General features: G+C 35.8%; 1 protein-coding gene across 7 annotated transcripts in view; it reads right to left on the bottom strand.

Moving 5' to 3' along the window:
- Nucleotides 1-13481, bottom strand: part of lrp1bb (low density lipoprotein receptor-related protein 1Bb) — a 329687-nt gene that overhangs the window by 195832 nt on the left and 120374 nt on the right. For all 7 annotated transcript variants that reach the window (XR_008396570.1, XR_006982676.2, XR_008396571.1 and 4 more), the window contains exon 3: nucleotides 11059-11196. Coding sequence is in view for 3 of the 7 variants with exons in the window: in XM_047156107.2 (XP_047012063.2) it covers nucleotides 11059-11196 (138 nt within the window). In the remaining 4 variants the exon portion in view is untranslated. The remainder of the gene's footprint in view (nucleotides 1-11058; nucleotides 11197-13481) is intronic.

Raw genomic sequence — 13481 nt, forward strand, 5'->3', positions numbered from 1 at the left:
GCTATGCATTTTATTTTCTGTGCTTTTTTTTACTGTTGGAACAAGTAAACATGTTCACTAGATTCAAAATCACATTCCCTCTGCTTGCTTACTACCCGCAATAATGCACAGAAATATGATTTGGAATTTGGGTTTTTGTATGTAATAAGTGTGTCCAAATGTAAAATAATATGGCTTAAATACAGCTACTGTATGAATATGCTGAACAGTCCTAATGTGAACTAATCCACAATTTTAACTCAATTTGACCTAGAACCACATTTTTGTACCATGCACAATTATTATCTCTGTGCTCCAACAGTAGAGACAATATAGTAATTTAAATGTTTTCCTAAAGTTTGCCATGCACACACTATTGTGGCAGCATATTCAGGACTTTATTCAAACTCAAATACTACTTAGAAAGCTCTATTTCAAATATTTGCAAATTAATTTCTTTGCGTGTGTGTGTGTGTGTGTGTGTATGTGTGTGTGTGTGTGTGTGTGTACGTGTGTATAATTGAAGATATAAATCAAATGAAATTTCAGATTATATATTTTCAGTTGCATTTTTATGACCAACACCCAGTGGCTGGCAAAATTAAAATGCAAATGCAAACTCTATATGACATTTCATTTTCAGAATCTAAACTGGTATCATTCTGGCATTTTAAAGAAGCAATATCAATCTTTACACTTTCTGGACACCTGACCATCACACCCATTTATAAGTCTTCCCCAAACTGCTGTCACAAAGTTGGAAGCTCGCAATTGTCTAAAATGTGCAATAGGAACAGAATAACACTAAATGTACCACATATGACTGGCTTTTTACTGATCACTGGACATATCACAACTGACATATTTTGGTGAACTGGTACTAATTAATGTCCTACCGTATCTACAGAAATGTACAAACAATGTTACCTACATATATCCTTTCCTAAACTGGACTATCAATTTAATAAGTAATGTTTCTGGTAATGACTGTGCAATGGTAAGGATGAAGTCCTGCCCTCATTCATGGTTTCAAACAAATTAATGATAAACCAAGACATTGACCAAAAACACAAAATTAGCAGAAACAATCACTATCCATTCAATAATCAACTAGTTGACTTCCTCCACAATAACTTCAGCCATAAGTGCCTGCTATGGTCTCTGTTGTATGACATAATAACAGTGATACTATAATTGCTGTATTCATAAAGGAAACCACTCAGATGCTATGGCTACTACACTGACAGCAATGCTGCTGTTTTGTCCCATCCAAAAAGCTGCTTTATGATGAGAGAGGGGCAAGGGCAGCCCAAATTTCCACTCTCCATATGGACTAATTACAGTCTCCGGGGACCTCCAAGACCTAGGCCCATCAAGCCCGACCTTCATCCCACTAGCCTATGCATTTGGACTTGGAGCACTCTAATTAATGTGAGACCAAATTAAGATGCTGACCTGAGCACACGCTGCAGATGAGAGGGATGCAGAAATGTTCAGTAAGCTTGCCATGCATTTATTGCTCTCAAATTAGTGGCTGATTTCATCCTTGAGGCTTATTACAGCTGGATCAATCCTGTTTGTTTGCCAATCAAAGTATATATACACCAATCAGCTATAACATTAAACCCACTGACAGGTGAAGTGAATGACACTGATTATCTTGTTACAGTGGCATATATTATATATTAGGCAGCAAGTGAACAGTCAGTTTTTGAAGTTGGTGTGTTGGAAGCAAGAAAAATGAGCAAGTGTAAGGATCTGAACGACTTTAACAAGGGCCAAATTGTGATGGCTAGATGACTGGGTCAGAGCATCTCCAAAACAACAGGTCTTGTCATGTGTTTCTGGTATGCAGTGGTTAGTACCTACCAAAAGTTTTCCAAGGAAGGACAACCAGTAAACTGGCAACAGGGTCATAGGCGCCCAAAGCTGATGCCCCCACCAAGGGAAACCTTGTGTCCTGGCATTCATGTGGATGTTACTTTGACACGTTCTACCTACCTAAACATTGTTGCAGACCAAGTACACCCCTTCATGGCAACAGTATTCCCTAATGGCAGTGGCCTCTTTCAGCAGGATAATGCACCCTGCCAAACTGCAAAATTTGTTGAGGAATGGTTTATGGAACATGCCAAAGTGTTCTCCAAATCTCAATCCAATCAAGCATTTGTGGGATGTGCTGGACAAACAAGTCCAATCCATGGAGGCCCCACCTCGCAACTTACAGGACTTAAAATATCTGCTACTAATGTCTTGGTGCCAGATACCACAGCACACCTTCAGGTGTCTTATGCAGTCCTTACCTTGCCGGGTCATAACTTGTATAACAGAGGGTAGAATAGGGCAAATATATACACACTGTCCTTCATACTGAGAGCATTTAAAAGTTGGAACTATTGAACCTTAAAAGACCATAAAACAGAAGTTCATGCACAAACCAAATCATAAAATAATATCGTTTTAACAGTTTTAAACCTTCATTTTATTGGAACTTGACTTGAAATTCTGCCAGTCGACAAAAGCAGAATGAGGCTGAATGTGTACTGTCATGAGATTGACAGTTTCATGACAAAGGCATCACTCGAGTCAAAATTAATTTCCAAATCCATCCATCCTGATAGGAAAGAAAAAGTGAAAAAAAAAAAAAAAACGTCTTAACGAGGTTAAATATTGCCAGAATGTTTTCTCACATTACAGAAAGATGTAAAGATTTGACCAGAAAAAGAGATGAAATATTGATTTAGAGGCCTGTCACTTTTCAAATACTCCAAAACTCTTTTTGCATGGGTAAAGATGTATAAATCTGCCAAACTTCAACTTGCTACTTTTGAATTAAAAATGTTAAAAGGCACTTCTGCAATTTCATATTTAATTAACATTTGCCAGAACATCTGACAGATTTTGAATTTCAGTTGGAGCTTTCTGTCATACACATTTTTCTTTCTTTTTCTTTTTTTTTTTTTTTATAAGTAGTGGATTCTTAGGTAAAAAAAAGAATGTAATTTGACTGGCTTGGACGATTTTTGTTTCTGAGTCACTGGATAAACACGGTTAAACAAATACAGCCAAATAATACCCAACAGAGTTCTGCTAAAGGCACAGACGGTAATATGGTTAGACTGCAGCTGCAATACCCAAATCTTGTTTAATTTTCTTCCTTATCTTGTGTAAATAAATTCTAAGTAGATTTTGTGGGGTTTTGTTTTTGCCTTCAATCTTTAAATTCCTGCCTTCCAGCTGGTCACATATAGCAGTCCATATGGCTCAGGAATAAGAAACTACCTCCAATACTTTAGTGTGTGTGTGTATGTGGTGGTGGTGGCGGGGGGGTCTAAAGGATTTTTCTTGCTTATACACAACTGAGCATTCAGAAAGTTCGAGGAATAGATGCTTGGATTGTCTACATAGTACCTCATTTATAAGCTGAATAAAAGCACCTGCCATATGAATACATGTTAACTGGTAATGTAAATGTAAAAGGAGCTGGACATGGAGCAGCTCCTTAGTGCTATCTGTTGCAATTCTTCTATGGATCATTCTCTGGCTTTTCTCTCTGTGCTTTGTATCAAGCATCATTATTTTATTTAAATGAGTTTGCTTTCTTTCTTCTTAGTGTGACAGTAATAATATGGTTAACTCCTTTACTTCACGATTGTACATTTCAAGCTGTAATCCAAAAAATACACAGTGAAATAAGCATGACGGACCATATTCAGAGTTGTTGACTTAACAGAAATATTTTTACATAGAAAATTTTCCATATTCAGAGCTGTCACGCACAAATATTAAGTAGATTTTCTGAGGTGGCCCATCTAGATTAGTAAAATTATCTGCATGTATAGGTACATCTAAAAAAAAAATTTTTTTTTTCTGTAATTTAATTCAAAAAGTGGAAATTTAATATATTATAGCTTCTTTACACATAAAGTGAAATATTTCAAGCCTTTTTTGTGTTTTAATCTTGATGATTATGGCTTACAGCTCATGGAAATCAAAAATCCAGTATCTCAAAATATTAAAATAAAGAATTTATAATACAGTCAACCTTGATAAAGGTCGATAAATGTCGACCTTCTGAAGTATGATAATTTATGCACTTAATACTTGGTCGGGGCTCCTTTTGCAAGAATTACTGCCTCAGTCCAGCATGGCATGAACTTTTCCACAATATTCAAATTTTTTTAGATGCATCTGTAGTTCATGCTTCTGAGGTTGCCAGTTGTTTCTTGAGTTGGGGTGTCTGAGAGCTGGAATAGTTGTAATTACCACATTATTCTTTATGAATTTGGCTTAACTTGACTCAATCAACATTTTTCATTATATTCATTATGCAGCATTATGCAGCAGATTATAAAACAGCACTTGATCCTGCACCTGCTACACTTTCAGACAAAATAGCACTAAAATGTACATTTCGTTGTTGCTGGAGTGGTGCCCTCAGGGGAATATCTTTTGTATCTTTAATGTACAATATTTCTTTTGGATCTTGTGGATCTTGTTTACCTTTAAAAATGATTCAAGGTACATAAATGGATCATTAATTTTTTTGGTTATAAGCTTTAAAGGCACATAGGTAAAAGATATATACAAAAAAAAAAAAAAAAAAAACTACCATTGAAGGTACCACTCCAGCAAGATGGTGGAAAAGTACAGCTTAATACCTTTTTCTTTTGAGTGTGTATTATTTTGCACCATGAACTAAAAGTGCCAGAAAGCATGAAGCTTAAGCAGGGGTGAAAAACTCTGTATTTACTGTCAAGAGTTGCAGGAAGTGACTGGATAGGCCACAATACCGTGTGCTGACTGCCAATGTCATGAAATTGTAATGTGTGTAGGCTATATATCACTTTTAATTCACAATTCTGAGTTATTGAATTATTACAATAACATCAGTGTTTTTATTAATTCAATCTGCTCTTCTGAACATGTTCATGGTTAAATGGATAACATGACCAAACACTCATCTCACAGTTACAGCTCACTTTAATTATCTGTAGTTTCCAAAGAAAATATTAGCTCTTTGAGATAATCAATGTCTCCTTCCGCATGCTTTACAGCATTGGTATTATTATTTAATTAACAGTGTCATATTTATGCACTTAATATTGATCTGGAATGGTATTTCCTAGTTTTTTTAGTGTATTTAAAGCACAAAAATATATGTCATGGATACATATGGTGGTTACCTTAAACAGTGGTTGTTGATCAAACTGATATAAGAGATGAAAATGTACGTATATCCAACGTCAGGATCATGTATTACTGGGAAATGGCTGTTTTTTCTACTGTTTGAGTAGCCTGTAAGTCTGTAGTTTGTCTGAATACCGATGTGTGCAGTTTCATTAATAACTCCTCACTATGCCCATGTAACTCAACTCAACCTAAATGCATCCTAAATGGCATTTCATTATATGAATATGAATGTAATAAATATGCTAATGAGTTACATTTAGGTGAATGTTTCATTTTCTTTAAATAGAAAAGCACAGTAAATTATTTCTGCTCTATTCATGGATATTCATATTTGAATCAGAGACTGTTCTTATCAATGTTGCCCTGGCCCCAGAGAGAATTGTTTGTTTGTTTGTTTCAATGGTTGTTATTGAAAAGTTAATCAAGTGAGATAATTGAATGCTGTTGAGAGGCAGAGAGAGGGAGGGAAAGTACATGTGCAACATTGTTTTTCATTATTATGCAAGGGTGGCATTATCTATTAACAATTCCATCTCCCCCAAATACTAAGGGCAGATTATTTCACTATGAAAATATCTACCTGATTGATAATAGGTGTATTTACCATAATGGTCTTGCTTGATTGCTTTTAAATCTTCAACATATTAAAACTGACAACAGATGAAAAAAATGTGATTAAGCATTTGCTGTGCATTTAAATCTCATGCAATTGGTATTTTTTCCATTAGTGAATAAATGAAAATAGATTCACTAGGTCTAATACATGCCAATAGGTCTACTTAGTATGCATACAACTAATTTTATTTTAGCTGTCATTGTGTTTACATTTGCCTATAAAAGATGATAAGTCATGATAAAGTCATGGCTAGAAGGTTAGTTTCTTTCACTTGCCAATACATATCTCTGTGTGCAGTTTATCACTCAATAATCAATATCAACAAATATATCTGTACATGCTGATAGAGTGATCACCCCTGGCCTTTTGGACATATTGACAAGCTTCAAACAGAGGTGCAGAATAATGCGGTGTGTAATAAGGTGTGTGTGAAGGGTTGCATGTAATGTGAGGGTGTGGAACGAGGTGTCTTTAGGCCATGGTGGGACCACATTAAAGACAGCTGTGGTATATTAATAGAGGTGCTCAGACACTGGCTGCATGTTGATCACAGCTCTAGCTCGACATATAGTTGAAGGGTCTGTACAATAGCTAATAGCCATCGTAGTATCAGCTCTGATGCCTCCGCTAGATGATGTCCTAGACAGCTGTCTATGTCGCCTGTGCCAACAACCGGCTCAGACAGAGATCTAGAGTTCTAGGATAATGCTTTTGTGGTTATTATCTTATCTTATTGTCACTCAATAAGGAGAAACCAATCCAATCAAGTCTAGTACAAACAATCAGCATGGAATCAAAACTAATTTAGACTGAATGTGAATAAACTGTTAGCAATGATGTTACTGCAGTCCCCCTGATGGGAGGAATACGAGCAGGAGATAAATGACTTTTTCCAGGAATGCTGGAAAAAGAGGCACAGTACTTCTCTATTTGAAACAAGCTCAAACAAAGATCTGTTTTCCAATGCGTATATTCCTTTCCAACAATTCTTTTTTTGTTAAGAAGTTAACTGTTCATAATGCCTAATTTGCATATATTATATTAAAGCAGTTCTGTTATCCAAATTGCGGCTCTATCTTGGTAGGAGCCTGCATTCTGAATTATGATTCAAATGTTAAAAAATTGTGAATCAAATGACAAAAAAAAATCAAACATAAAAACTGCACTACATTTCAATTTTTTATGAAAAACTAAACACAAATATGAGCAACATAGCACATCTGCCATGAGCAACAAAATAATTATTAACTATAAGTATTAACCGACTCCTAGCTTCTTCTTAAAACATATTACTCAATGACTGCTACTAGATTATTTATTCAGTAATACCAGTTGCAAAGGATTCTAATCATAGTTAGGAATATAACGCTACATTCACACTGTACGCAGATGTAACCCAAATCCATTTTTTCACCTCATATGACATAGATCTTGTCATAATGATGTGTACAGCAAACATCACACTGAATATGACATTATCAGTCTCATTTAGAATGTATGTGAAAGGGCAATATGGAAAAAAACACCATGTCACAATACTCAAAGACATCTTTCTCTCACACAATATGGGTTATATACACAGTATACAGTTCCCTCCACTAACACTGGCACCCTTGGTAAATGTTTAAAAAAAAACAAACAAACTTTTGTTAAATATAGGTGTGCAACAATTATTGGTACTCTTTTAGTCAATACTTGGTGCTACCTCTCTTTGCCAAGATAACAGCTCTGAGACTTCTCCTATAATGCCTGATGAGGTTGGAGAATATATGGCAAGGGATCTGAGACCATTCCTCCATACAGAATCTCCCCAGATCATTCAGATATCGAGGTCCACGCTGGTGGACTCTCCTCTTCAGTTCACCCCACAGGTTTTCTATGGGTTTCAAGGCAGGGGACTGGGATGGTCATGGCAGGACCTTTTTTTGTGGTCAGTAAACCATTTTTGTGTTGATTTTGATGTACTGTATGTTTTGGATCATTTCCTGCTGGAACATCCAACTACGGCCCCTTTTAAGCTTTCTGGCAGATGCAGTCAGCTTTTCATTTAATATCTGTTGATATTTGATAGAGTCCAGGATGCCATGTATCCTAACAAAATGTCCAGGTCCTCTGGCAGAAAAACAGCTCCAAAAACATTAAAGAGCCACCAGCATATTCAACTGTGGACATGAGGTATTTTTCAGTCCCTGATACATATTTTCTCTCCAGTCTACTCCACCTGTTCAGTGTTAGGAGGAAAGGCAAGCACATTTAATGTGAAAGGTGACATAATAGCAAAGACTTTATCATTCCTCCTTATGAAACCTTCTGTTCTGTTCTGCTCATGACCAAAATATAACAGAGAATTTCAGTAAAGGTGAAACAGAATATTTTCCATATGGGCACAGTTTTGTGGGAAGTCCTCTGGGACTGGTTATGCATATTCATTTTGAGAGGCGGAGAGAAAGTTGAAACAAAGGCACAACAGCTGTGCTCCAACTTGGTGACCCCAATTCTTGCCCTCTCCCTGAGTCTGTGTTCTGCAGGTGTGCGTCTGTTTGTGTGTGGTTAGGAACACATGCCGTATGTTCCTGCCCGAACCACTCAGAGTTACTCATTTGATTTTCGCACTTCATTAAGTCCACCCTGACACTTACGTCAGCACATGTTAAAGGCACCAAACAGCTTCTAACCACTAGCAGTTCTACTGAGACTGGCTGCCTCCACACTCTGTAATAACATTTCCAACAGCTTTAACATACTACATAATAACCATGTATTTTCAGTTCCGCTTCTCAAGAGACACACGCTGAATAACAGGCTGCAAGTTTACAATGGGTTTATTAGGCATGGGCGATATGACAAAAATATCATATATATATATATATATATATATATATATATATATATATATATATATATATATATACATATATATACATACATACATACATACATATATATATATATATATATTTTTTTTTTTTTTTTTTCTGACAAACTACCAGCAAAACAGTACTGTATTGTGACATAATTTATACCACAGCCCTGTTGATATCTCAAATCTGATTGGTCAGAATATATTGATTAAGTGCACTAATTATTGGTTTAGTGTATGAGGTTCAAATAGTAACTTCTGATAACTGGCTTGTAAATCAGAATATTTGAATATTCAGGGAATTCACTACAGTAGGGTAAACACTGGAGGAAGAAAAGAGCAGAGGGAGGATTTATCGCCCCTGCCTTCATTGCTTAATTAGCTGTATCTAAAAACAAACAAATGGAGGAGGAGAACAATGAATGTAATGTAGCTTAATGTCTCCTAAGACCTCAGGATAACTTTCTGTGATACATCACTACAGCCTCTAGACACCACTCACAACCTAAAAAAGCCCAAGCTTCATCTTCTCCCCTCCTCTGTCCACTGCATCAATTGCTCTGTGTACTGGGAGGTTATTGCAGCTTTTTGCAGTAAGAGATGTTTCAAGGCAAGACCTGCCTTCAGGGCAGGTAAAAAGGCTCTGAGCTTATGAGACGAGAGACAAACCTCTTCAAAATATGACACAATCGTTAGATGATTTTCTTTCCAGTGTACTGAGGTGTTCAGCAAATGCTAGCTAGAATCCTCCTGTCTTTGCTACTAGGCATCTGACTGAATTACGGATTCTAGAGGAGAACGCTCTTTTAAGTGAGGATGCAACAGCTTTTGAGCCAAGAATAAACAAGAATTTGTTGCTCCAAGCACAAAAGAACTCTGTCAAATTCAACCTGACACTGTAATCTTCTCTGTTTCATATGGGTGAGTGGCTTTTCTTCAGGCAGGCATTAGATCAAAGGGCAGGATCAGCAGGTTGGAGCCGACCTCGTGTGGGTGTTGTGTACTTTCAGTTCACTAAAGGTCACGGCTTTGGGCAGCTAATGGGCAGCCACCCAGTGCAGCCTGCCGAGTGTGCATTATTATATCACAGAGGCCAGCTGGCTGCACTTGCTTGTTATTGTTCTTTAGATGACTATGATCAACAGTAGGTTGTGTCTAACATCACATCTGGTGCTCGGGACATGTTTCACTATTCACCTGTTTTGTAGCTGATAGTGTAAATTTGGCAGGTTGTGAGCCATGAACAATTTTGCAGCATACCTCATAGATAAATAATTAGAATAATTCAAACCAGTGGTGGACAAATGATAAATTAGCTAGGCCACTGGGTAACTAAAAGCTTCAAAAAGCTTGCCAAGTTTCATGTTTTGGTTGCCCAGATATAGACTAGGCTAAAAAGTACTTGCTAATATAATCTTGTACATATGGCAAGCTACAATATGTATTCAAAAGTATGCAGACACCTCAGTATTGAACATCCCATTCCAAAACCGTGGGCATTATTTATCGGTTCGTTTGCTCTTTGCTTTTATAACAGCCTCCACTCTTCTAGGAAGGCTTTCTACCAGATTCTGGAATGTGGCTGTGGGGATTTGTGCCCATTCCAACTAGTTAGCTAGTTAAGTGCAATTTAGTGCATTCCCTAGTTAAGGGAAATGAACTATTATAAGGTGACTCTGTGTATCATTATCCTACCACCATTATTATTATTATCATTATTATTATTATTATTATTATTATTATTATTATTATTATTATTATTATTATCATACCACCATGAAGTGCATTAACATTAAAAATGCATAGCAAATGAAAAGTTTTTTCTGGCAAAAAACGTACTTTTCTGGCAACAATAGACACTTGCCTAGGCTACTGATTTGTCCACCCATGCAAACTCTCACAAAATTCACAGGAATTCTAACAAAAGTAAGCAAATATTGCAGCTGCTAATCACAAACAGTACCAAACCATAAACATTTACCTTTCTAAACATTTAAAAAAAACTTAGTGTCTGAACATTTTGGGAATGTACACGAGCCCATTAGCCCATTACTAATGTTCTTCTGTACATAGGTATAGGCTGCCTATAGGTAGGTGGCCATTTTGGGCAGAATTTGAGCCTTCTCAGGATAAGTACTATCCAAACTAGTGGGCAGCTGTTCATTAAAGTGTAAAAAAAAAAAAAAAGAAAATCTGCCCATAATACCTGAATGTAACTCGCTTCGTTAATATGTGTGAAAGACAAATCGAACTGTATGAGGGTCATGCTTACAATTATGACTAGCATTTGGCTTGGAAATATACATATATAGAGAAACATCTACTTAGGTATCAAAAGTTTCGCTACTGTCACATTCATAGCTGAGATGATCAGACATCTGCATGAGCCAAATGAATATGGATGTCTTACCTCTGCAGTGAACTCCTTCATCAAAGCCATCCGCACAGTCTTTGGCCCCGTTACAGAGCTTGTTGAAGTGTATGCACTTTCTTGTTCCAGGACATTGTATGTGATTGAGGTGACATCTGACTATTACTTCTGTGGTACCTAAAGAAAAGATGATGAAAGCCATTAACATGATATGTACAGCTCATTATGCGACACATATCATGTGCACCCATTTCTGTGTAAGATTTAAGATATAACTGTGAAGATTTTCATATTACATCACAAACATACACAGTTACTTCTGTGTTTAGAATAAGTTACTAATTCTAAATTTGAATTGCAAAAAAAAATGGCAACATGGCAATTAATAATTATCTCTATAAACACAAAATGAGTGTGGGTATTACTAATGCCACTAATAAAATTATTTAAATATAGCCTTTTATTTAAAATGAAATATTGCAATTTTCCTTCCTTCTCCTTTATCATTTTTGAGGAATAAAGAAAATCATTTACAGAAGTGTCTTTTCTCGTTATCATCGTACTACATCTTCATTTTACATGGCATTTAATTCACTGCCTATTGTAGACTAGCTCATCTCACTTTGCTGTAGGCAAACTCTAATTCTAGGAAAGCCACTCAAACACGTTCATAGCCATTGTCTGAAGATGGGGGCTGTTTGTGAATATATGTTCCTTTATGATAAATTATGAGTGAATGATAAATTAATCACTAAGGCAGAATGTTGAATTTTTAGTTACATAAAGGAAGTGAATGATTCTTATGACTATACCCTCACATAAGGCACACTGTTTGTGTGTGTGTGTGTGTGTGTGTGTGTGTGTGTGTGTGTGTGTGTGTGTGTGTGTGTGTGTGTGTGTGTGTGTGAGCAACATACATTTCTTATATAAAACATTGAAAATAGACAAAATTCATGGTGTCTTTAAAAGTAGCCATAACAGTAAGAAATAAAATATGTTTAATGAAATTAAACAGGGGGAAAACATCGCACTTTCCTACACTCTTTACTGAAAAACAATAAGTGTAGATTTGTACTTAAAGAATGCAATGCTGAATTAGTGTGAAAACAATAGACAGATTCAACAACAGATTCAGTAAAAGATTTGTGATCAGACAGCTGTTACATTTTTATAACCGTGGACTGCATTTACGAATCCTGCACTACAGCACTGCACAATAAATTTCCATTGTGCTGAAAGCAGATTCCTTTCAGCAATTCCCACACAAAATCAGTCTTTAAATGCAAATCTGCACATTATATTCTAGTACAGAGATCAGATTATAAGAAAGCACTATAGCAAAGGTTTTACTTTTTTGGCACATGTCACCAAGGAAAAGAAATGCCATGCGTGCATTGCATTTCACAGTTTGTACTGTAATGACTACATTTCAGGATGACATGACTTCCTTTCAATACAAAGCATTTTATAATGACAGGCCTTAAAGCCTCATGACTACAAGACTCTTGATTTGATATGTCTGTGTATCGAACAATACTTTCAACAGACTGCACAAAGCTTAGCCAGAGTGCTAATGTTTAATTAGCCATGTTTAATTTTGTGTATTCTAATACACATCTTTTGTTTCATTATATGCCGCTAAGAATGAATGGATTACACAATCACTGTGCCAGTTTCACATCAAAATCAGAATGGGGAAAACTGTGATAACTAGAACCCAATGGTAACTAAAATTACCACTAATGTTCAGCAGAAAAAAATCTCAGAGTGCATCTCAAAGCTTCGAAACTTGAGGCAGATGGGATAGAACAATAGAAAAACACATCAGGTTCCACTCCTTCAGCCAGGAAAAGGAATCTGAAGCTACAGTGGACAATAATAAGATTTGAAAAATGTCACCTGCTCTTTATTACATCCTCATACTTATACCCCAGGGAAATTGGACATGGTTAAAAGTAAAATAACAATAAGAATACTAATGAATGAAAAAAAAACAAAAACAAATATATATATACACACACATATATATATATATATATATATATATATATATATATATATATATATATATATATATATATATATATATATATATTTAGATAGACAGATAGATAGATAGATAGATATAGATATATAGATAAAATACTATCATTACAAGCAAGTCTAAAGACAATGATTGTTAGAACAAAGACAAATTAAAGTTACATAAAATTTTCTGAATTTTTGATGGAGTGCAAATCACACTGGTACGGCGCAAATCACATTGTAATACCTAATGTTTTCTTTACTTAAACAGTCAAGTAATCATGACAAAACATTACTTACAATGTTGCGTTTTGGTCCCAAAAATCTAAGGTTGTCAGTGTCATGAACTCAAAATCATGTTTTATTAAAATATTGATGTGACTGGCAATGCAAGGTGTTCTGCCTGACAACACGAGAACTAATGCACTGATTGATAG

Source organism: Ictalurus punctatus, chromosome 6 (genome assembly GCF_001660625.3).
Source record: "Ictalurus punctatus breed USDA103 chromosome 6, Coco_2.0, whole genome shotgun sequence".
Lineage (NCBI taxonomy): Eukaryota > Metazoa > Chordata > Actinopteri > Siluriformes > Ictaluridae > Ictalurus > Ictalurus punctatus.